The following is a 25,153-nucleotide window of genomic DNA, read 5'->3' on the forward strand; positions in this document are numbered from 1 at the left end:
TACAACGTTCTCTAAAGGGGAAATACTGAGCAAGTACAGCACTTGAGTAAAAATACTCTTGCTTTCCACCACTGCTTAACTGCTTACATGTTGTTAACAAGGATTGCAACCCATTTTAAGGATTTACATATGTTCTTCCTGTGCCCAACGACAGTATTTGTGATCATGCACCACTCTCTCCTAAAGCTAGACATCAGAGAGAGAACCCTCTCTGACATCTCCAAATTGGCATGTACAACCTGGGGCTGCTCCATAGAAGATGAATGGTGCTCTGACTTTATGAGGCCATGAAATGTTTGTGTGAGTTCTTGCACCCAAATTAGATTGAATTCTAGCAGTCTATCAATGCTAGAATATAAACCTTATTTGGGTGTAAGAGCTCACACAAACATAAAGTCAAAGCCCCATTCATTATGTATGAAGCAGCCCCACATTTTACATCCCAGTTACATCACAGATTGGAGGGTTCTCTCTGATTTCTAGGTTTTAGGAGAGAGTGTGTTCACACATACAGTACTGACTGAACTGTCCTGCAGCGCAGGAAGAACATTATGTGAATTCTTAAACTGGCGTTAACATGTAAACAAGAGCACATAAAGTATAATGAGGGTGTGTTTCAGTGACCTGAGGAGTTTACAGCAGTAATATTATTTTCTTTAGGCACCGGTTGACTATTAACCATCACACAATTTTGATCACTGGAATCCATATTTTGGTTGGCGCTGGCTGTTAACTGGGCATTGTCACTGGGGGTGTACATCTGAACCTCGTACGTTTGACTATCGACCCTAAACATGGGAACGGTGCTCGCCACGCACATCTGTCCACTCTGGGTGAGGTTGGTGTCTGCACTCTGGGTGTGGTTGGTGTCTGCACTCTGGGTGAGGTTGGTGTCTGCACTCTGGGTGTGGTTGGTGTCTGCACTCTGGGTGAGGTTGGTGTCTGCACTCTGGGTGAGGTTGGTGTCTGCACTCTGGGTGAGGTTGGTGTCTGCACTCTGGGTGAGGTTGGTGTCTGCACTCTGGGTGTGGTTGGTGTCTGCACTCTGGGTGAGGTTGGTGTCTGCACTCTGGGTGAGGTTGGTGTCTGCACTCTGGGTGAGGTTGGTGTCTGCACTCTGGGTGAGGTTGGCGTCTGCACTCTGGGCGCAGACTAACGTGCCCGTCTGAGTTTGGCAGATCTGGATTTGGTGGTTTTCCAGCTGGAAAGAGTGATTGTCATAGATCTGCTTGTCTTGGTTATTGACTTTCTCTTGGTTGATCTTAGGTTGCGAGTTTCCCATAGATTGATCTTCAAGCATTTGTTTTCCACAAATGTCGAAGAAGGTCAGAAAGACAGGGATGAAGGTTATACCATGGAACAGGCCGAAAAAGATGACCAGGAACATAATTTTGAAGAAGGTCCTGAAGATGTAGTTCTTTGAGGCCGACAGCACCACCACCCCTAATATAGTCGACAATGCTCCTTGAACTATAGGATATCCCAAATGAAACAGAGCGTCCACTGCCTTCTCGTTCGCACCCAGCTTTTTGTTGGAAACAAAAGCGTAGGAAATGTGTGCCGAGAAATCCACGGAAAATCCGATACAAACGATCAGAATAATCATCGATATGGTGTCTAGGTTGACGTCCCAGAGCGCCATGAAACCGGTGACGCCCACGATGACGGAAGCGATGGAGAAGGTCACCCACAGGGAGCAGAGGGGGTTTGGAATCAACAGAAGAGAAATCAACAACATTACAAAAGTGGTGACGGCGATATTCTGAATGGTGTTGCTCACTATGACGTCATACTGGTCATAGTAGATAAAAGCTGGGTGGTAAACCAGCAGGGGTACAGGGCATCTTTTTGCCGTATCTCTAAGTTTATTCAGCATATTCATTTCATCGATGGCTGTGGTGATGTTGACAGTCTGGATGAAAAACCGAGAGGCGTGGATCGAATTATTAGTGAAATTCACGTCTTGCTTAAAGTCAGAGTAGAATCTCAGAAAAGAGGCCAGGTTCGTCTTGAAGACGTTCTCGACGCTCAAGTTGAGATTCGTATGGTATCCGTAAAATTTGTACGACGTCAGCCAGGATGTAAAGATATTCTTCTCAATGAAGGACAGGTTTTTAAAATCCTCGATGCACGATTCGAGATCGGACCTGCTCTTCTCGTCCCAGTACGGAAATTCCCCCCTCACCACCACCATGATGTTGGGCCCATATTCAGAGAAGTGTGCCTTCTCGTCGTCATAATACCTCGAGACGTACGAGTCGTCATGCACCAAGTTGCGACGCTCGATCCCCTCCTGGATTTGGAAGCATCCGTAAACACTAACGGTCAGATACACCGTGTACACTAGGATCACGCACACCTTGGTCCACGGCCTGGTGAGGAAGGGCCCGTAGTAGTTCCTGAAGAAGTGATTCATGGGTTGTATCTCCTCTGCTCCCGAGTGGGTGTCGTAGGCTCCTCCGACGCAACACACGTCGTACGATCTGGACTGGCCGTCGGGGCAATCCTTGGGGACCTCCCTGCATGTCAGCCAGTGCTCGTTGGCGTTTTCCCGTCTCCCGTTCAGGACCAGGAAGGCGCCGAAGAAGGTGATGCTGTAGAGGTAGCAGAACAGGATGGCGGTGCTGGTGTACATGCAGAAGGACTGCACGGAGCGGAACGGTGTCATCAGACCGATGTAGAACGCCACCACGTCCGTCAGAGTGGTGATGGTGATGGAAATGGCCGCCTCTTTGTAGGTGTCCGCCAGGCGGTCCTCCACCTTGTCGTGGACGTTGGTGTGCTGCCAGCATGATATCAGGATGAACATGTCATCCACACCAATACCTGCAAAGGAAAAGAGAAGATACTACTATACTATGTGTACTCAGTTGCACTTAAATGGATATTTTAGAATATTCTTTCTATTTATCTTATTTATTTTCTAGTCATCAACGTTGTTGCCGATGGGCAGAGTCCTTTCTCAGCACAATCCATGCTGTTCTTGTACTGATGTAAAGTAATGGGGCCACTGTGAAAAGCTTGTAAACATACTTAAAAATGCGCCCAAAGCTAACTTTGTTTTGCTTCGGATGCACTGTGGGGTAGTAGGTTTCAGGGCTTTCTGTACAAACTAAAGTGAGGACCCATTGCTTTACATTAGCCTCATGGCAAACTAGCCAGAGCTGTGGGTATCCAGTGTGAAGTACAGCAGAGATTGTGCTGAAAGAACACTACTCTACACTACTTTACACTTACTTTACACTACTTTACACTTACTTCACACTACTTTACACTACTTTACAACATCATTGGTAAGTAGGAAATCGTGCTGTTGTGTTTCTGCATTATTATGAATCACTCAAAGTATTATTCTGTTACTTATATTACCGTACTACATCGACACAAACACAACAAAATCGATATTTACCCAGTATCAAGAAAGGTGAATTGGCCACTGTCATGACAAAAGGCACGCCAAAATGTAGCATCATCCCAAAGGAAGATAACACAGCCAGTCCAGCGGAAAGTACACCAAAAGTAGCCACCCAGACTTTATTCCTCACACAATCAAACCTGTAAATGAATACAAAATAAATATAGTCATATACGTCTTCCACTGTCAATTCGTCTGCTCTTGGCGGTTGTTGCCTTCAAACTAAAGACGGTACATGCCGGGTTCAGATGTTTTAACTGGAATTATATGGATATTGTGCAGTTGTAAATAAATATATTTATGTATTTCAAAGCATTTCATACATACCTCAAACATGACAGAATGGAGAAGAGGATAGCGATTAAGTACGTGATGGAAAACAGAGGAATTATATCCCTTGTGTTAGCCTCAAATTCAACCTGCGTGGACAGAGATGTAGTATATGTAACCTGTGGACGAACGAATGAAAGATCAGAGAATCATCCAGACAATAGTTTCATATAGCACATGCATCCTCTTGGAAATACTTGACATGATGGACCGTTCATCAGCAACCGTCTCTTGCTAAACTAATTATAGCTATGACCTCTTGTGAACTGTAGCCGTCCTGGCATTCCCTAGTTGAACCGGGTCCTCATCTCTGGCTGGCAGCCAGGAGCTCCATCCTAACACAATACTGGCTCACAGTTGAAAAAAGGTTATCGTCTAACTCACTTGTATTGTGTAAATCAGTCATTAACAGTAAGACTCCATATTTTGTGTTTGAGCAACTTGTTTACAGAAGCTCTATACAGGACCATAATACGAGAGGGGCCAGAAATAGTCAGTTTCTACTCCTTCGTCCTAGAACCAATGCTTTAAAGCTGTCTTTTATTTATAGGTGCATAACACTCTGGAACAACCTACCTAGTTATCTCTACACTTTTAGTAAATCGATTTTTAAAAAGAAACTCAAATCTCACTTTCAGCTGTTGCCTTAATGTGTGTATTGCATTTGTGTATGGGTTTTAGCCTACATGTTTTCTCATTTTGTATCTTTAAAAATTGATATTTATTTATGTTTTAGTTAATTGCTTTGTTTTTTATTTATATCTATAGCATCTGTGAAAGTAGCTTACTTGCTGTATACTAAATCCTTGTTTTTATCTTTTGTATCGGTCTATGCATTAATTGTTTTATGTATTATGTTGTGTGGACCCCAGGAAGACTAGCTGGGAGCCACGGCACCAGCTAATGGGGATCCTTATTACAAACAAAAACAAACAATGATGGACAGTGCCTGTTGACTTATGTACCGGACTGGAGAGACCCCCTTACTTGTGCCTGCAGTTCAAAGGCAAACATAGCCATTCATTGAACGATTAGCCATGCTCTGCAGCCCATGGAATTCTGCCATCACCTTCTAAAGTTGAGAGAGAGAGAATGAGAGAGATAATTGTACGGTAATCTCTCTCTCTCTCCCTCTTTCTCTGTGTGTGTGTGTGTGTGTGTGTGTGTGTGTGTGTGTGTGTGTGTGTGTGTGTGTGTGTGTGTGTGTGTGTGTGTGTGTGTGTGTGTGTGTGTGTGTGTGTGTGTGTGTGTGTGTGTGTGTGTGTGTGTGTGTGTGTGTGTGTGTGTGTGTGTGTGTGTGTGTGTGTGTGTGTGTGTGTGTGTGTTTGTGTGTGTGTGTGTGTGCATGATCATGTGTGATAATCACTACAGTGGAGTAATTCTAACACATGGGTGATTTTGGACAACAGGACTAGTAGGGTAAACCAGGGTAAGACACCCCCTTAACTCATTGACCGCCACGCTGTTTTCCCATCTCTACTCAATGGCTCCAGCGTTATTGACCATTTTAGCAATGTTTGCGGACCTATCGTGTGTTCTGTATTATAGCTATGGAGACAATAGTATGGCTCATTTGACAGGCATTGTTTATAGTCCAACACTGACTAACCAGTTCATTTCTACATACTTTAGTTTGTGCGCTATTCCATGCTAAACATCGCCCCTTTCCAAAATAATCCAGGATTTTCTTTCTAGATCGCCAGATATGACGTGATATATTATGCATTATGCCCAAATCGTTCGGGTTGCTCGCCTGAAACTCCAAATATTTCCAAATCAAAGGTATATACCATATATATATATAGTGTCTTCACAAAATCATGAAGGGGGGGGGGGGTAGTTTTACCTTGAAACTGCGATCGTTACCAAAAGCATGTTTTAGGGCCGGTAAAATATGACACTGTGATCGGTACAAAAGCATGTTTTAGGTAAAAAAAAATACCAGCAGGTTACCTAAAATAGACCTTACCTCAGTCAGAAGGTACTAATTAATAAATCCCAGTCGTCCCATCGTGATCGCAATTACTCGTGTATATTGGGCATGGCTATCATATGGGAAACAATAGGTTTGAGGCATCAAATCTCTGACCGATTGCTGAAGCAGCCGGAGGTAACTCAGTACTGGAAGACAACAAGACCAGTTCAAAAGGTAGGCGATACTGCCACCCGGTATTCGATCGTCATTGCAATTTTAACGTAGGCAGCTGTGCCAGGGAGACACAGGCAGCTCAGAGCGAGTGTTTAGAATGGGGACCAAAGGAAAAAGATCAAAGGATCTAAAAACAAGAAAACTCGTTTTTGGCGCTCAACCGTTGGTGACGAAACACGAGAACACTCGTTTTTGGCGGCCAATGAGTTAAGAAAAAATCGATTTATTAATATATATAATTTGAATCTTAATATAATATCCCTATTATATTAAGAAGTATGCATAAAGTAATTATCTCAGATAAATAAATATCTATTTCAGATATGATCTGATCAATTTCAATTTAATGTAGTGGTCATGAGGTAAATTAGTGGGAGGGGGGGGTGCATCTTATCCCGATGTACCCTATTCGAAGTGAATACTGTATCTGCCATCTGTTATACTTGCAGTGCAATCAAACCCAAGAGCACGTGGGAATATTGTGCACCACCAATATAATGAATGTAGACATATTTTATTTAGTGGTGAAATCCCTAAAATATTTATTTCAATGACCCTGCAGGATGTTAATTAAGACATACGTTAAATCCATCTATTCAAGACTGCACCCTTCCCCCCTTCCATGTCTGTCATGTTTGTTGTGAGAAATTAAAATAATAATATATAATACAAATAAATGAAGACAAATTGTAGAATAAATTTTATGTAGCCTTTAACAACAATCATGGGCCTTTGCTCTTGGTCGTTATTATAATACAAATGATGCTTTCTTACCTTAATGTAATTCAGTGAAAGGTTTGACGGGAAAGCCTTGATGAATTCATTTAGCCACACGTCTGTTGTGGAGTGGTTACCTTCTTTTAGAAAATAAACTAGTCGTATCGCTCTGGCACTCTTGATGACCGTCGAGTTGACATCGACGCCGCCAACAGAGTATCCAAAAAACGAATAAGAGAATCCAAAACGATAAAATGGATAGGTGAGTCCAGTGTCTTCAATTTTGCTGCCCAACTTATTTATAATATCTACAATCTTGTTTGGAATACATTTGTTATTCTTCCTGGCACATAATCCATCAAACGTAAGCTGTTGATCGTGGCCTATGGAGGCGTTTATTTCACGGACCTTTTGGTCTAAAGTGAGTATTTCCTTGAGAGCTGGCTCGGTCAAAATGTTGTGGCCCCTACTGACCGCAATGAAAGACGCATAGACGCCGTCGGTGTAAAGCCTCTGGCTGGAGAACACAGAGTCATTCAGGGGGAAGTTATCCCGCACATACTGCCTCTCGAGTTTTGCAGGTCCGTTCGTTGGTGTGAATTGGTCCTCAATGTCATTGGCCTCTCGGTCTTCAAGGAAACAAAACCCAGTCCCGAGTACAGTAGATATGACCAGCGGGGGGATGAAGAACCACCAGGGATGCGTTCCAACAAAACGGCCCAACTTCTGATACCAAATGGAGAACGGTCTCTCAATGCAGTCTGTGCGGCACCCAGACACCGGCATTTTGGAGAGAAGAAAAAGAGCCGCAAATTAATAGTTGGTTAGGCTACTTGGTTTCACATAAGGTCGGATCAATTACTCCCCCAAGTGATGTTTGTTTAGATCTCAATAGGCCTAGCTACCGTTGCACCGAATAAAAATGTTTTTTTCCTGATGAAAACCTCATTTTCTTTGACCAGAGGCTTGAAAAGGCTACACAAACGCACACAGGGTATTAACATATTTCTGACGCACATAAGTATGAAAGCCTAGAGCGACCACTCTTGGGAATTACAAAAATTAGATTAGGAATGAACCAAGGTGTCACCACCAGAGTAATAGCCTATTATTTCTTGAGCATGCATTCCCTATATTGACAAAATATCATTGTCGTCATCATCATCCATCACACTCACTGTTTTCCACCTGTGATTGATAGGTAGCCTACATGACTTGACCAACATATTAACAATTAACAAAAAAATCTTATAATAAAATCGAATATATAAATTGCAGTTGCACTCACGGTTGTCCCACATCTTCGAGGGGTTTGTGTTTTCCCACACTAATAGTTTGGGGTTATGGGACGATTCACAGGCTGAGATTGGTCACATCATCAACCAGGACTTTAATGAGAGAGGAATCACATTCATGGCAACAAACAAAGTATTAATAATTCAATTATGACGGTGAACTGGAGCTGAGGGACTAATTAAGCTACTGTACCATCCCAAAGTGATCTATTCATTCCACTTGGTGCTTGTGCACAATGGCCACTGCTATGCCAACCATCAGGGCCGGACTGGGGAAATAATTCATACCGGGAGATATAGCGCGAAATATAGCCCCAGTCAGGCCACTTTTTAAGCGGGGGGTCTGGGGGTCCCCCACCAGGAAATGTTTTGTTACAAAGACTTAATTTCCTGCATTCTGGTGAATTTTAGTGCATGTGAATCACAAACTAATGAGCCAACAATTGCTTAGTACAATGTACTGTTGAACCTCAAATAAAACTGGTGTGGCACTAGCAATGCTACTCTCTCCACCTTCAAAAAGAAAAAAGCAAGAGCACAACATATTTTTCTCTTTATTATTATAATACAGTTAACCACTCTCTCCACCTATTCAAACAGAGCAAGAGCACAATACCATATTCACTTTACTGATGCACTACCCATGAACAGTTAAAATAGCCCTTTACACAAACATTAAATAACAGACCTTTCATTACAATACTATAATAACAGTAGCCACTGCCAGAATAGTGACATGCATGCACAACGAAGACAGAAGATTGCGTTGTCTCAATCATTTTAACTATAAAATGAGCTCAAAGTATGAGCTCACTGACTGAAATTTCCAACAAAAAGCATCAATTGTCAAATAATATTGATCACATTAACTAGACTAGATGTTTTTGAGGAAATTAGAAAGGGAACAACAACTTAACCCTTGTGTCTGATCAGATTCTTATTTTTTGATAACTTTGCAGTGTTTGTAGCCAATATATGTGGCAAAGGTGTGTAATCTTTGAATTATCTTGGAATTATTTTGACTTTCTCTTTCATAAATTGTTTATTCAACTTCAGCCCCGATCATAACCACCACATATTGTTTTTTGTAATGTCAGATTTAACAACTCCTTTCAGAAAAGTGGGAGTATTTCATTTTTAATCTGAAGTTGAATAAAATATTTATGGGAAAGAAAGTGGGAAATTATTTCAACGTGTTTTTCAATTTAGTCCCCTAATATGGTAAGAGTATAACACTTTAGTTTTCAGACACAAGGGTTAAATGATTTATTTGTTTCTTGGCAGATTTAACATTGGGCTTTTGACAGGGGAGATGATGCATTGCATGGTAACGTTAGCTAACATCCACATGTTTATTTGTATCACTGACTAACCTGCTGGTTCCTTGACCTTGGTGCAAGAAAACATTTGATAAATGTTGCCGGATTTAGCAGCATCTCCTGTAAGGGCCTTTCTTTTTCTTTGTTTTATCCCTCTCTCCTCCACCCTTTCTCTTTCTTCCACTGTCCATCTTGACATCAACGTTAATTGACTTTCGCTCTACTGTATCTCTCCCGAGTCCCTCACTACCTGGCTCACTGCCTGGCTGTTATTCTGCATCCGAGTGCCATCTGCCATTCCATTCGCCGCCTCCGCTGTCAATCAGTTGTATCGCCTGGTCCCGCCTCCACCAATCACAAGCGGCAGCACGGCTCCATTTGTGTGTGTGTGTGTGTGTGTGATGTGAGGGAGAGAGTCAGATAGTTCTCCAACTCTGTCGCAGACAGTGAAATCCTGGTTGTTCCCCACCCACCTAGGTTATCTAACTATCGCGCCGCCACAACTAGAAACAATGGCCTGGCAAAAAAATATAAAAATTATAATAAAGATTTTAGTTTAAATATATATATTTAAAAAAATATTTGTATTATTTTTTTTATCTGTGCAGGCCAGGCCACCGGGAAAACTCCCGGTGCTCCCGATGGCCAGTCCGGGCCTGCCAACCATGGAACACGAGAAGAAAATGTTATGCATCGTGACCTCTCACCTCTCATATAGAAATTTGCCTCGCAAAACTAAAACAAAAATGTACCATTACAAAGTAATTTATCTGGTTATATGGTCTATCTCATTCAAAATATTTTATTTGAAATAAATTAAAATACATTTCTCCCAACAATTATGATGATGATGATGATGATGATGATGATGATGATGATGATGATGATAACAACAACACAACAACAACTACTACTACTAATTCTATTACTACTACTACTACTACTACTACTACTACTACTACTACTACTACTACTACTACTACTACTACTACTACTACTACTACTACTACTACTACTATACTACTACTACTAATTATACTACTACTACTACTACTACTACTACTACTACTACTACTACTACTACTACTACTACTACTACTACTAACTTGCGGACCAGCTCAACATCTTCTACGCGCGGTTTGGTGCAAACAGTGGCACTGCTAGCCCAACGGCTAGTGACGTCACTGGTGCGCCGGCTGCTGTGGAGGGGGGGGGGGGCATCCGCGGGGGGGCGGGGACGCTCTCTCATTGACGGTACACAGTGTGAGAAGAGCATTTATGCAGGTGAACACCAGGAAGGCTGCTGGCCCAGATGGAATAACAGGACGCATACTTAAGTCCTGTGCCAACCAGCTTGCCCCGGTGTTCACCGCCATATTTAATCAATCCCTGGCAGAGTCGGTGGTCCCTGCCTGCTTCAAGATGTCTACCATCATCCCTGTACCGAAGAAACCCTCCCCAACATGTCCAAATGACTACAGACCGGTGGCACTCACCTCTGTGGTCATGAAATGTTTTGAGAGGCTGGTCAAGGACCACATTTGTGCCTCCATCCCCAGTGATATGGACCCTATGCAATTTGCATACAGGACAAACAGGTCCACTGACGACGCGGTCTCCCAGGTACTGCACAGCACCCTCTCCCACCTTGACCGTCAGAAGGGGGGCTATGTGAGACTGTTGTTCATTGACTACAGCTCAGCGTTCAACACCATAGTCCCCAGCAGACTGGTGGACAAGCTGATCGAGCTGGGTCTGAGCTCCGCCCTGAGCGCCTGGGTACTGGACTTTCTGAGTAAAAGACCCCAGGCGGTCAGGGTGGGGGGTCAGACCTCCAACACCATCACCCTGAGCATCGGGTCCCCCCAGGGCTGTGTTCTAAGCCCCCTGCTGTACTCACTCTACACACACGACTGTGTGGCCAAATTCAGCTCCAACTCCATAGTGAATTTCGCAGACGACACGGTGGTGGTGGGGCTGATCTCGGACAACGACGAGAAGGCCTACCGGGAGGAGGTTGAGGTACTGGAACGCTGGTGCCAGGACAACAGCCTGCTCCTGAACATTGGTAAAACCAAGGAGCTGATCGTGGATTATAGGAGAGGACAGCAGGAGACACACACACCACTGATGATTAACGGGGCTACCGTGGACAGGGTGAGCAGCTTTAAGTACCTGGGGGTCCACATCTCAGAGGATCTGACATGGTCAACACACATAGACACAGTAGTAAAGAAGGCGAAACAGCGCCTCTACCACCTGAGACAGTTAAGGAAGTTCAGAGTATCGGGGAAGATACTCCAGTCCTTCTACTCAGGAGCTGTAGAGAGCATCTTGACCGGAAACATCACTGCCTGGTATGGAAACAGCACGGCACAAGACAAGAAAGCCCTACAGAGAGTGGTGCGCTCAGCCGAGCGTACCACGGGTATTGCACTACCTCCCCTGCAGGTTCTATACAACAAGAGGTGCAAATCCAGAGCCTGCAGGATAATGAAAGACCCTCACCACCCCAATAACAGCCTGTTCCAGCTGCTGAGGTCAGGCAGACGCCTGCCAACCCCAGCTACTAGGACAGAGCGGCTTAGGCTCAGCTTCTTCCCCCAGGCCATCAGAGCCCTGAACAATGAACATTGAGTGCCACAGAACACTGAACTATCCACACACAAGCACACATGAACACACACACGACACGCACAATTAACACTTTAACACTTTAACATGAGCGGGCACACACTCATGCCGCACACTTATGGCCAAAAGGAAAGGCCACTTTAAATTAGAATAACAGGAACAGTGTATTGCACTACCAAAGCTACCTAGCATGTCCTATATGCTCTGTAAATAACTATGTACAGATACCGAGATGTCACACCATGTTACCTGTTACCTGTTTATTGCACAATGTTGTTTTTTATTGGATTCTATTATATGCTGTAACACTGTATTGCACATCGTTGCGGGCAAGACCACCCGCATTTCATTGTATACTTGTATGCCGTGACAATTAAAACTCTTGACTTGACTACTACTACTACTACTACTACTACTACTACTACTACTACTACTACTACTACTACTACTACTACTACTACTACTACTACTACTACTACTACTACTACTACTACTAGTCTACTACTACTGCTACTACTACTACTACTACTACTACTACTACTACTACTACTACTACTACTACTACTACTACTACTACTACTACTACTACTACTATACTACTACTAATTCTACTACTACTACTACTACTACTACTACTACTACTACTACTACTACTACTACTACTACTACTACTACTACTACTACTACTACTACTACTACTACTACTAATAATAATACTAATAATAATAATACTAATAATAGGCCTAATAAAGGGTTAATTGTGTTGAGGTGGAATTCAAGTTTATTCAAATATGAATATATTCTGAAATCTGAATATTTATTATTATTATTAGTATGTATTTTGAAATTATAAATTGCTTGTTAACATCGGAACAAAAACAGCCTTTATTTTGAGCTCTTGCAAAGAGAGGATTTTTCACAAACCCTATACCTTTAAATAATTTTCAAAATGTAGGGATAACTTTTATTTTAGGAATATTTTAATAAAATAATAAATGTAATATAATCAATAATCAACATCGAGAGAATGAGTATTCTGAATGATGCTCATTATTCCATTATGCATGTTTTTCCACTCTGTTCACAAGGAACATTTAGTCACCAATTGGTTTGAACAGCAAACTAAACTTAGTCATATAACACTGCCTTTTCTATAACCAGACATGATCCTGGGTGAACATTTATGCAAGATTTTAAAATGGCATCAGATATAGCATTTTACACCTCTGCCACAAACTTGATGATTAATCAAAACTGATAGTGATAAGCTTATTGTTAATCTAACGGATGAATGTACCAAAAACATGCCCCCCCCCAGCTACCATTGTAATTCAGAGCTACCCTTTTGGCAATTGGCTCACTTGTTTTATAGCTTGGTATAACTTGTATGTGTTATCTTTTCAAACCTTGCTAAACTTGCACCACCATAAGAGTCATTACACCTCATATTACGTATACAAACATGCTTGAAATGTGCTCAGCAATTTCCCCATGTGCCAATTTCTCCATCAAAAGTCAAATGAAGGTTTCTTGTGAAATGACAAAAGATGTTTTGGAATTAAAATTCCACACTGCTAGAGAATTGAACACAGAATTATCAGATGGCCCCATCTAGTGAGCAAATGGAGAGTTACGCCTCCTGTTCAGCATGTGACTGATCTTATTTGATGAGAAGTCATACATCATAACAATACCAGTGTTCTTCTATCCACACTCCTATGCAGAGAGATAAAATAAGATATTCCTTTATTGATCCCCTTGGGGAAATTCAGGCATCATAGCAGCATAAGGGATGAATGAATGAATGAATGAATGAATGAATGAATGAATGAATGAATGAATGAATGAATGAATGAATTAATGAATTAATGAATGAATGACAACTTTATTTAACAGATTGCAGAATGGGTACAATACAGTACGGCTCAATACACACAATTGTTAAGGGGATGCAGACCAGAGAAAGACGTTTGTCTTGTTTACATCAGGGTCCCCCATTTTCAATTCATAGTGACATTTATGACATACACAACATACATGACATCATGACATTTATGACATACATGACATACAGGTATATATTATATATATATTACTGTATTTGTGACATATACGATATGCAAATACACAGTACTGTTACCCAGAGATCCTAACAGAATATATACATATGATGGGGAGGAGACTGTACATTAGGAGGGGGAGGTATAGAAGACATACAGGTCACAGATGTATAGTACAGTGGAGAAGTAATAATAGAATAAAAAGGCAGTGTAAACAATATACAATATAGTTAACTCTGGACATGGGCAACAAGGTGCGAGATAAGGGTATGTATATGCCCTCTCAGTTATTTTGCCCTACAATAAATATGGTTACAATATATAATTAGGGCTGTCAGTTTATCGCGTTAATTAGATTAATTAATTACATAGGAAATGATGGCGTTATGAAAATTAACTAAAAAAAATCTTTTTAAAATCTTTTTTAATCTCATTCATTCCATAAGAACGTAGAATACACATTTACAGACTTTTTTTTAATATGGTCCATTTGCATGTTCTTGGTATCTGATTCTAGGGAGATCTATGGATCTGAGGGAGTGTCAGAAATACTGTGTCTGTTACTAGGCTTGAGTAAATTGTAATGAACCAAATTATCTTTGACTGTGAATAACGCCATGCTAAAATTGACCAGACCTGAAAAATCTAAGCAAATGAATAAATGGAAGATGATTAAACATAAGGTTTTGTAGATAATGAGAGAAATCGGTGTATGTGATGTATAGATTGGGGGGAGATGATAGCATCTAACGGTGCCAGGGCAGAGAGGTGGCTGTGCATGGTGACGGTTTGAATGGTGGAGGAAGCGGTTTAGAGGCAGGAGGCAGTAGTCAGTGTTGTTAGCAGCGAGCAGAATGTTTGAATTCCATCAGAACATCAACAGCTGATAAGAATGGCAGCAGGCACAGGAGCGAGGGAGAGAGGTTTGACATGAATGAAACAGACGTTTTAATGTGTGTTAGAGGTTATTAGCAGTTGCTATGACAGCGCGTCGCATGACAACCAGAAGAGGGGCGGGCCTGTCGTTGCTATGGCGAGAATATAGAAAAGCAAGTTCCTTCCGGGTGTAAGCCAGACTAGGACTGAGACTAAGAATGACTGAGGAACGAATCCCACAGAAGAGAAGAAACCATCAGAGACTCTCTTTCCCTCTCACCCTCGCCGGTGGGGGGGGGGGGGGGGGGGGATGCCACATCATCATTAGCTTCGGCTAACGGGGGAAGGGTTCTGGCTAACGACAAGGCCTGAGCCACTATTGGACTGAACTACAGAAGAGACGATAGCAAGGACAATACAATCTGATAACATCTGAACTGAGGTTTTTGTTTATGTAATAAACAACGCTCTTTCAAGAAAGGTATTCCACTGTCAAGGGTCAAATTCTTACGAAGGTGGTGAATTATTATGGTTACGGGATTGCATTAGAGGGGAATGACGAAGATTATACAGCCAGTATGAGGAGACGTCCAAGAAACAAACAAACAAACACAATGCAGAGTCAGTGGATGGAGAGATGATAACACAAGCCAAACAGACGAAGACGTGATACTGGCTGATTGATCAGAATCTAACAGTACAGTACTGAATTCTGCCATCCGGACACATTTTGAAACACAATTTGAAATATGATTATAGAATATAGAATATCAGGCCTAAAATGGTTATGCGATTAAAATGCGATTAGTTAGATTAATTAATTACAAATCCTGTAATTAATTAGATACATTTTTTTAATCGCCTGACAGCACTATATATAATCTAATAATCTAAATCTAATCTAAAGAGTCACGCCGCTCATAAAAAAAACAACCCTGAACCCTACCGTCATAGGCAACTACCGTCCTGTCTCTCTTCTCTCCTTCCTTTCTAAAACACTTGAACGTGCTGTATCCAACCAACTTACTGCTTATCTCTTACAGAATGACCTCCTAGACCCTAATCAGTCAGGCTTCAGGACTGGTCACTCCACAGAGACAGCCCTCATTGCGTTCACAGAGGCACTTCACTTAGCAAAAGCAAAAGGCCTCTCCTCTGTCCTGATTCTCCTATCTATCTGCAGCCTTCGACACAGTCAACCACCAGATCCTCCTTGCGGCCCTGGCAGGAATGGGAGTGGCTGGCTCTGCGCTGACATGGCTGTCATCATACCTCAATGACCGCTCCTACCAAGTGTCATGGAGAGGGACCCTGTCGGCCACCCGCCCCCTGCGGACGGGTGTCCCCCAGGGCTCGGTTTTAGGACCCCTTCTCTTCTCCCTCTACACTAAATCACTGGGTAACATTATCACGTCTCATGGCTTCTCCTACCATTGTTATGCCGAGGATACTCAACTCTTCCTCTCCTTCCCTCCCTCAGATATCCACGTCTCTGAGCGGATCTCGGCCTGTCTGTCCGACATCTCCGCCTGGATGACGACCAACCACCTCAAACTGAACCTAAGCAAAACAGAATTGCTCCACCTGCCGGCCAAATCCTCCCCCCTAACCGACCTTTCAATCACAGTCGAGAATGCAGCTGTGACTGCGTCCCCGACCACCAAGAACCTTGGTGTTGTCCTCGACGACCAGTTGAACTTCTCTGCTCACATCGCAGCGACGACCAGAACCTGCCGATTCCTCCTGAGCAACGTCAGAAGGATCCGCCCCTTCCTGACAAAAGAAGCCACCCAACTCCTCGTCCAATCAACAGTCATCTCCCGCCTCGACTACTGCAATGTACTGCTCGCTGGCCTCCCGGCCACTGCCACTAAGCCTCTTCAACTCATTCAGAACGCAGCGGCCCGCCTGATCTCAAACCTACCGAAGTCGGCCCATGTCACCCCACTTCTTAGGGACCTGCACTGGCTCCCCATTGCTGCACGAATCCGCTTCAAGGCCCTCGACCTAGCATACCGTGCGGCAAAGGGAACCGCTCCCGCCTACCTCCGGTCAATGGTCTCTAACTACACACCCTCAAGACCCCTACGCTCTGCATCTTCTGGCCGCCTCAGACCTACTCCTATCCAAGCTCCGGGAGGGTCATCAAAGAGAAGTCGCCTATTCTCAGTCCTTGCCCCACAATGGTGGAATGAACTACCCACCCCAGTTAGGACAGCCGAATCACGTCCAATCTTTTGCCGTCGACTAAAGACGCACTTCTTCAACCATTATCTGAATTAAAAAAAAAAAGAAAAATGATTAAAAAAATATTTAACCCTAACTAACCGTACTGTCATGCACTTGTCCTAATAAACTAACCTACACTGTAGCACTCAACACTTTGATGAACATTGTTGCTCAGCTGATAGAGTTGTGCCCTTCCTGATGGCTTGTCGTACAGAACTTGTAAGTCGCTTTGGATAAAAGCATCAGCTAAATGACTAAATGTAAATGTAAAGAAACTAAATGCTAAAATGCTAAATGCTAATATATGCAATATATAATCTAGTAATCTAATAGTCTAAATCTAATCTAATATATAATCTAAAATGTTAAAATGCTAAATATATAATCTGATAATCCAATAGTCTAAATCTAATCTAATATATAATCTAAGAATGCTAGATGCTAAATTGCTAAATGCTAAATACATGCTCTGATGTAGTATACAGTATTCACATAAGGTGCGGTATGCATACGGTAAGTATATTGTCCTTTTAGGTGGGAGTCAGCTACTAGGTTCCTAGTAGTTGTAGTTGGATGTCTGTCTGGCAGCAGTCCCTGCCCACTGTTGTGGAGCCTGATGGCCGCTGGTATGAAGGACTGGCCGAGGCGGTTTGTTGAGTGTCGGGGGGGTATGAGTCAGTGACTGAACGTGCTTCTCATCTTGAGAAGTATGTAATAAAAAAAGTCAACCAACGAACTAGATTCTTGTACCGGATCTCCTCTCTGGTAAACAAGAATACCCTGAAGACTCTGGCAGGAGCACTCATTCAACTATGCTTGCGCCTCATGGTACCAAAGCACCTCAAAGGCGCTAAAAACAAGATTACAAACATCTCAAAACAAACTGGTCAGACTACTGCTTGACCTTACTCCTAGAACCCACCTCACCCCTGCCCACTTTGACTACCTAGGATGGCTTAGAGTAGACGACAGAGTACAGCAACTTGCAATGGGCCTGGTCTACAAGATACACTACACCACACAGGTACCCATGTACATGTCGAACTACTTCCCAAAGGTCAGTGAGTACCACGCCCACAACACCAGAGGGAGTTCCACAAATCATGTGCAACCCAGATTCGGCACAAACAAGGGACTAAACACATTTTGCAATTATGCCACAACAATGTGGAACGCCCTACCCACAGCCGTAAAAAAGATGTGAATCCCTACCCACATTCAAAACCGCTCTTAAAGAGCACCTACGGGAGGCTGCAATTCGAAACTGGCCACCGTAAATGTCCAAACCCAACCCCCCCCCCCCCCACCCTCTCCTAATAGACAGTCTCCTCCCCACCATATGTATTATATTTTCTCCCCACCGTATGTATATTTCTTCTCCCGCCCACCCACCCATTAGGAGGCCTAATGTACAGTCTCCTCCCCATCATATATTCTCTGTTAGGATCTATGGGTAACAGTACTGTATATTTGCTAGGGCTGTCCCCGACTAAGGATTTGGATAGTCGACTATGATTGGCCTAAATTAGCCGATAGTCGACTATTAGTCGACTATGAAAAAAAAAGATTTGAAAAAAAAAGTATACTGATGTAGCTTAATGTCTGAAGGAGTCAACGGAAGGCTTCTTGTCCTCTGCAAAAGCATGTAATTGGTCCACTGATGGATACATCTTGATATTTGTCTAGTCTAGTGTGTTCATTAGATGGGTGAAATCCTCTTCCAGTGCCTCTGTGCCTGTTTTAGTAGGCAGTTAGCCTCTGGTATGCGTGCCATTAGCGTTAGCCACGCTTCTAGGCCTCTTTTCTTTTGGAAAGAATGATACATTAAATTTTTTTATTTGACTAAGAGGTTGGCAGTCAACTACGGCTCCTTTCGATCGATTAGTCGACTATTCGACTAATAGGGGTCAGCATTTGCATATCGCATATGTCACAAATGTAACAGTACTATATACCTGTATGTCATGTATTTCCCTATGACATAAATGTCATGATGTCATGTATGTTGTGTATGTCATAAATGTCACTATGAATTGAAAATGGGGGACCCTGATGTAAACAAGACAAACGTCTTTCTCTGGTCTGCATCCCCTTAACAATTGTGTGTATTGAGCCGTACTGTATTATACCCATTCTGCAATCTGTTAAATAAAGTTTTCATTCATTCATTGACTAGCTCATCGTAGAGGGGGTGGGAGGGATTCTCCAGGATAGCAGCCAGCTTCCTTCTCATCCCCCTCTCTGCCACCACCTCTAGTCTGACCAGCTCGACTCCCACCACGGAGCTAGCCTTCCTCACCAGCTTGTTCAGTTTGTTGAGGTCGCTCGAGTTGATGTAGCCCCCCCAGCATGCCACAGCGTAGAAGAGGATGCTGGCCACTACAGACTGGTAGAATGACTGCAGCAGTCTATTGCAAACATTGAAGGACCTGAGTCTCCTCAGGAAGAACAGCCTGCTCTGTCCCTTCCTGTGTAGAGGGCCTTTGTGTTCTCCGACCAGTCCAGTTTATTGTTCAGGTGTACTCCAAGGAACTTATATGACTCCACTACCTCCACCTCATCCCCTTGGATGGTGATGGGAATCGGGGGGGGGGGGGGGGGGCTCTTCTTGCCCCTCCGGAAGTCCACCACCAGCTCCTTGGTTTTACTGAGTGTTGAGTTGGAGGTGGTTACTACTCTTCTTGCCCCTCCGGAAGTCCACCACCAGCTCCTTGGTTTTACTGAGTGTTGAGTTGGAGGTGGTTACTGTCGCTCCACCCCACAAAGCTCTCCACCAGGGCTTTATACTCCTCCTCATCATTGTCGGTGATGTAGCTTACGATGGAGGAGTCGTTGGAGAACTTCTGCAGGTGGCACCCACTTGAGTTTTGGCAAAAGTCTGAGGTATAGAGGGTGAACAGGAAGGGTGACAGCACAGTTCCTTGGGGGGCAGCGGAGTTGCTCACCAGTATGTCAGACAGACTGTCCTGTAGTCTGACGTACTGCGGTCTGTCAGTGAGGTAGTCCAGGCCACCAAGCCGTGCTCCAGCTGCATCACGGAGAGCTTCTCCGCTAGCAGTGAAGGCTGGATGGTGTTGAAGGCACTGGAGAAGTCGAAGAACATAATCCTCACTGAGCTGCTTCTCCAGTTGCGTGTAAGCTCTGTGGAGCATATAGATGATGGCGTCCTCCACCCCGATGTTTGCCTGGTATGCAAACTGCAGGGGGTTGAGGGAGTCATGCACCAGGGGATTGAGGTGTTGCAGGACCAGTCTCTCGAACGTCTTCATGACGTGTGACGTCAGAGCGACTGGCCTGTAGTCATTGAGGGTGCTGGGTCGTCCCTTCTTGGGCACCGGGACAATGCAGGAGGTGTTCCAGAGCTGGGGCACCCTCTCCAGCCTCAGGGAGAGGTTCAAGAGATGTTGGTGTGACGTACAGGAGTAGATGCAGCTCTAGATGCAGCTCTTCATAGGAGTGTGCGTCCTATCAGGAAATGCAGCCACGAGAGCCAGAATCTAACTGGACCTACATTGATATGAATGGAGTTGGTGCTGGCGAAATTCATTCAAACTTTTATTTATTTTCGAAAGGACAATTGAGGTCACCCTAATTTTCAATGTTGTCGAGACTACAGACATTTCAATGCATACATTTTTTACAATATATTATACAACGGCATGCAAATTTCTCGATTCTGATTGGCCATTTACACGTCTTTATTGGCAACAATCCACGGTCCTGGGCTCAGGACCCGCCCACAACCGAATCACATAATCACTCCGCCGGCTCACTCCGGGAGAATGTTGATAGCGCCAGAATGTTGATAGCGCCATAAGCCCATAACGACTAAATATGAAGCGATTCTGTCAAGGGGAATGTGTTAGTCCTTTAAACAATGTTGGATGATGTAATTGATGGGTCTTGAGTCAATCTAGAACAAAAGAAAAATCGCGGATTGATTGATAGATTAATTGATTGATTTAAATTTCTACTTCCTTCCCACTGACTGCAGCGTTCACTCTCACACTGTCCGACGCTGGCGTACCCACAAACACACACACACACACACACACACACACACGCACACACACGCACACACACACACGCACACACACGCACACACACACACACACACTCCTGTCTGCAACAGCGGGGGAGTCAGACTGAGAGAGAAGCAGCGCTGTTTTAAGTGAGCATGGTCTATTGAATTGATTGATTGGTTGATTGCTAATTTTATTACTGTACCCCTGGTTTCCAACTGGTTAAGTTTAGGCTAAAAGAAATAAATAAAAAAATAGGGCGAAGAAAACGTTTTTTTTCCTATAGGGCAAAGAAAACATTTTAATTTGTTTTACCTACTTTATATAGAAGCATCTAAGAATGAAGTTCTATGGAAAGTAGGTCTGCATTCCCTTAACAATTGTGTGTATTGAGCCGTACTGTATTGTACCCATTCTGCATCTGGTAATAAAATTTTCAATCAATCATTCCAATAATACACAGTTGGATGTGTTAGTTGGTTGGATGCACTTCAAGCTGCTTCCACATGAGGCAACTTCTCTCAATCATTCCAATAATACACAGTTGGATGTGTTAGTTTGGTTGGATGCACTTCAAGCTGCTTCCACATGGAGGCAACTTGTCTTTTTTGTAGTTGTGGGAACTACTTTTTCTGGCGGATGGTTTTTTCAATAAATCTTCGATTAATGTGTGTTTATTGTATAGAAATAAGGTTGGATGAATCTGGCAGTTGTATAAAAGCTTTACACCACTTGCAGTCGTGATTTGTGACCAATAAACCATGCCTAGGGGGGTCTAACGACCCTCGGCTGCGCCTCGGGCCTAACGACCACCCCTAGGCATGGTTTATTGGTCACAAACCACTCCTGCGCGTGATGTAATGCTTAAATAATAATAAATATGAATAACTATCTATATACTGTAGCACTTTTCACACATGGACCACAGTCCAGAGTGCCCCACAGCAATTAGTATAAAATGAACATAGGCATAAAATCAGCACACAGTTGACAGAATAAAAACATTGCATGAATTGCAGACATAAGAATAGGTATAAAAGACAATAAAAGTAGTGCAACGTAAACATGCAGACATAAGAATAGGCATAAAATAAGTACAATAAGTACAATGTTGCTCGAAGGCATGTGAACCCCCCCGGAACAGCCAGTCCCACAAACACCCCACACATCAATCCCCACAACATCCCCATCCAAGACTCACCCCCGATAAAGCATGTCATGACCGAAGGAAAACACAAACAGCCCGGGCCACTCACACTGCCATGCACAGCGACGGGAATGCCACCCTGCGGGCCACCCCATCTCCCCCAGTCCTGGTGACCCCGCCACCACGAGGAAACCAGTGAACCCCACGCCCCCACCCCCAAACTCCACGGAGGAATGACAGGCCACGCGCCCAGGACCTGCAGCCACGCCAAAGAAGCCACGACTCCAAACACCCAAGCAGACAGACACAACAGCGGTCAAATGAGAAGACATGCAGCACCGGGACGGTCCGAGACGACACCGGGACCCCTGGAACACAGCAGAAGCCGCAGCGAGCCCCCCCACGCAAGGAACCCCCAAAACACCAGCGAACCGAGGGAGCCCAATAATGAAAACCAACCAAAATCTAACAAAGCACACGCAAGAGACCAGCACCCAACTCCAGGAAAAGTCCGGGAAAGGTCCAGCCGAAGCCATAGGCTCCAACCAACCCCCCCCCCCACCCCCCCAGAGTCGAACAGCCAGCCTCCTGCACGCGCCCTGACAGCCCCTGGCCAGCCCCCACCACTGAACACCCCCAACCCACCGACACCCCAGGGACGCCCGCATGAAGAACCCACCCAGTGCCCAGTGCCATCCCAGACCACCCACAACGCTACATGCCACCACCCCACCATCCAACCACCACCATGTCCATCCACCCGAACATCCAGAATCATACATGGGTAACCTCCAGTGTAAGCCAATCATTTGAGCGAGTCATATACGGTCTAGAGTTCAAAACTAGTAGTGATGTGAGATAAGGAAGTCATTTCCCGTTAATGGCCTTAAGGATAAATAAATACCAGTGTTGATTTTGCCTATCTGCCAGAGAAGACCAACCCACTTTCTCATAATGCAGTGGTATCTATCATATCTGTCACCAGTGATACATCTAAGAGCAGAATGATAAGCAGAATCTAGTGGTTTAAGAGTCGAAGGGGCAGCATTCCTATAAATTGTGTCTCCATAATCCAAGACAGATAGAAAGACTTCAAAAACCTCTTTTTTACACATCATTGGGAAACTAGATCTATTCCTGTACAGGAAACAACATTGTTGCCTCAATTTACTGGCAAGGTTGTCTATATGATATTTAAACAAAAATGTATCATCGAGCCAGATTCCAAGATATTTACTGTATATTCAATTACCATACTATGTCAGACCCATTTCTAGTCGATATAAGCAAACTGTTGTGATCAATATTTCTGGCCCGGGAGAACACCATGAATTTAGTTTAGCTTGCATTTAGTACAAGCTTAAGGCCTCAACTCACATTAACAATATTGTAATAAAAATTTGCAGAAGTATTTCAATTATTAGACGGAATGCCTATATATTTACTGACACAGCTACCAAGCAAGTCATACAATCGCTAGTTTTGTCACATCTGGACTACTGTCCAGCAATCTGGTCAAATGCATCTAAACAAGACAAATAAAATACAGCTTACTCAAAATAGAGCTGCAAGACTTGCATTGCAGCTCAATTAGAACCAGTGTTGAAAAAAATGCATAAGGAACTGTCATGGATGAGAGTCAATGAGAGTCACTAGTGTGTAGTCTTATTTTGTTTATGAGAAATATTTATACTTTACATAAACCTGTATGCCTCTTTTCGCAGCTGTTGCTTACTAGTGATGGTCATAACTATGGCACTAGACAAGCCTTGAGGGGTCGGTTCGCCCTGCCGAAACCCAGAACTGAAGCCTTAAAGAAGACTGTAATGTACAGGGCAATGTCCAACTGGAATAGACTTGCACAATATTTTGTTTCGATTACCAGTAAAGTAGGATTCAAGAAGAGACTAAGAAAAGCTGTAATGCAGAAAGAGATTGATTTTGGTTAAGTCTAATCTGTGTCTGATGAATGAATTCTTGTGTTGGGTTATGTATTAATTTGGAATGTCTTTGTCTAATTGTTATGAGGAATATAGTATATGGAATGTCAAGCTGTTTTTGAACACATTTGAGTTTTCTCTGAGATGTTTCCGTTTGTTGTTTTATTGATATTTGTTGTTTTATTGATATTTGATTTGTTCTATATGTTTGTATATTTGTTATTGTTCTATATTTGTTTGTATGTCTGATTTTGATTTGTTTATTGTTTTATATTTGTTTGTATATTTTATTGGTGTTTTATTGATATTTGTTTATATTTTTATGTAGTTTTATTGATTATTCTTGTTTGATTTTTATATGTTTGTATCCAGACCCCAGGAAGAATAGTCGCTGTTGAGGCAGCTCATCTTGAAGAGCATTAAATTAATGTTGTAGATTCATTCAAGGACAGAATAATATCATTAATATAAATAGTAAATAAAATGGGGCATAGGATCGATCCTTGTGGAACACCTTTTGTAATGGGCAACAATTCTGACTGGGTTTTACCCACTTTCACACATTGGTTTCTGCCTGATAAATAGCTCCGGAACCAACCGCAAACAATCTCATCAAAACCAATACTATACAGTCTATTCAACAGAAGAGAATGATCAACCATATCAAATGCTTTGGGCAAATCTATAAATAGGGCAGCACAATGTTTCTTTTTTGTCCAGTGCAGAAACTATATAATTTAAATTATAACTAAAGTGGTAGCTGAGATTGTACTGTGGTTGGCTCTGAAACCAGATTGATGGGGGCTTAGAACAGAGTGGTTGGCTGTTGATGTAGAGAGATTAAAAATATATGATATTTGCTCTGTGATTACTGAAGCAGCTAATTTAAGAAAGAAATGGTCCAAGTTGTCCTCCCCAGTCGACTTTCTGGTATCAATAGACATCAAGCGCTGCTTGATACAATAGAGGCCTTGCATGGAATGTTCATGTATAGTCTCTTTCTTCCAGCATGGCTGCCTG

The 25,153-nt window shown here is 43.1% G+C and overlaps 1 protein-coding gene across 1 annotated transcript; it reads right to left on the minus strand.

Moving 5' to 3' along the window:
• Positions 1-616: 616 nt before the first annotated feature.
• ptchd3a (patched domain containing 3a) lies at positions 617-7,397 on the minus strand (the record flags this gene model as incomplete). The annotated part of the gene is made up of 4 exons (XM_084325862.1): positions 617-2,826; positions 3,410-3,555; positions 3,743-3,864; positions 6,669-7,397. 4 exons carry the CDS (start codon positions 7,395-7,397, stop codon positions 617-619), a joined length of 3,207 nt encoding a protein of 1,068 aa, XP_084181988.1.
• Positions 7,398-25,153: the final 17,756 nt, after the last annotated feature.

Source organism: Notolepis coatsorum (assembly GCF_963971535.1).
Source record: "Notolepis coatsorum genome assembly, chromosome: 12".
NCBI classification, from domain to species: domain Eukaryota; kingdom Metazoa; phylum Chordata; class Actinopteri; order Aulopiformes; family Paralepididae; genus Notolepis; species Notolepis coatsorum.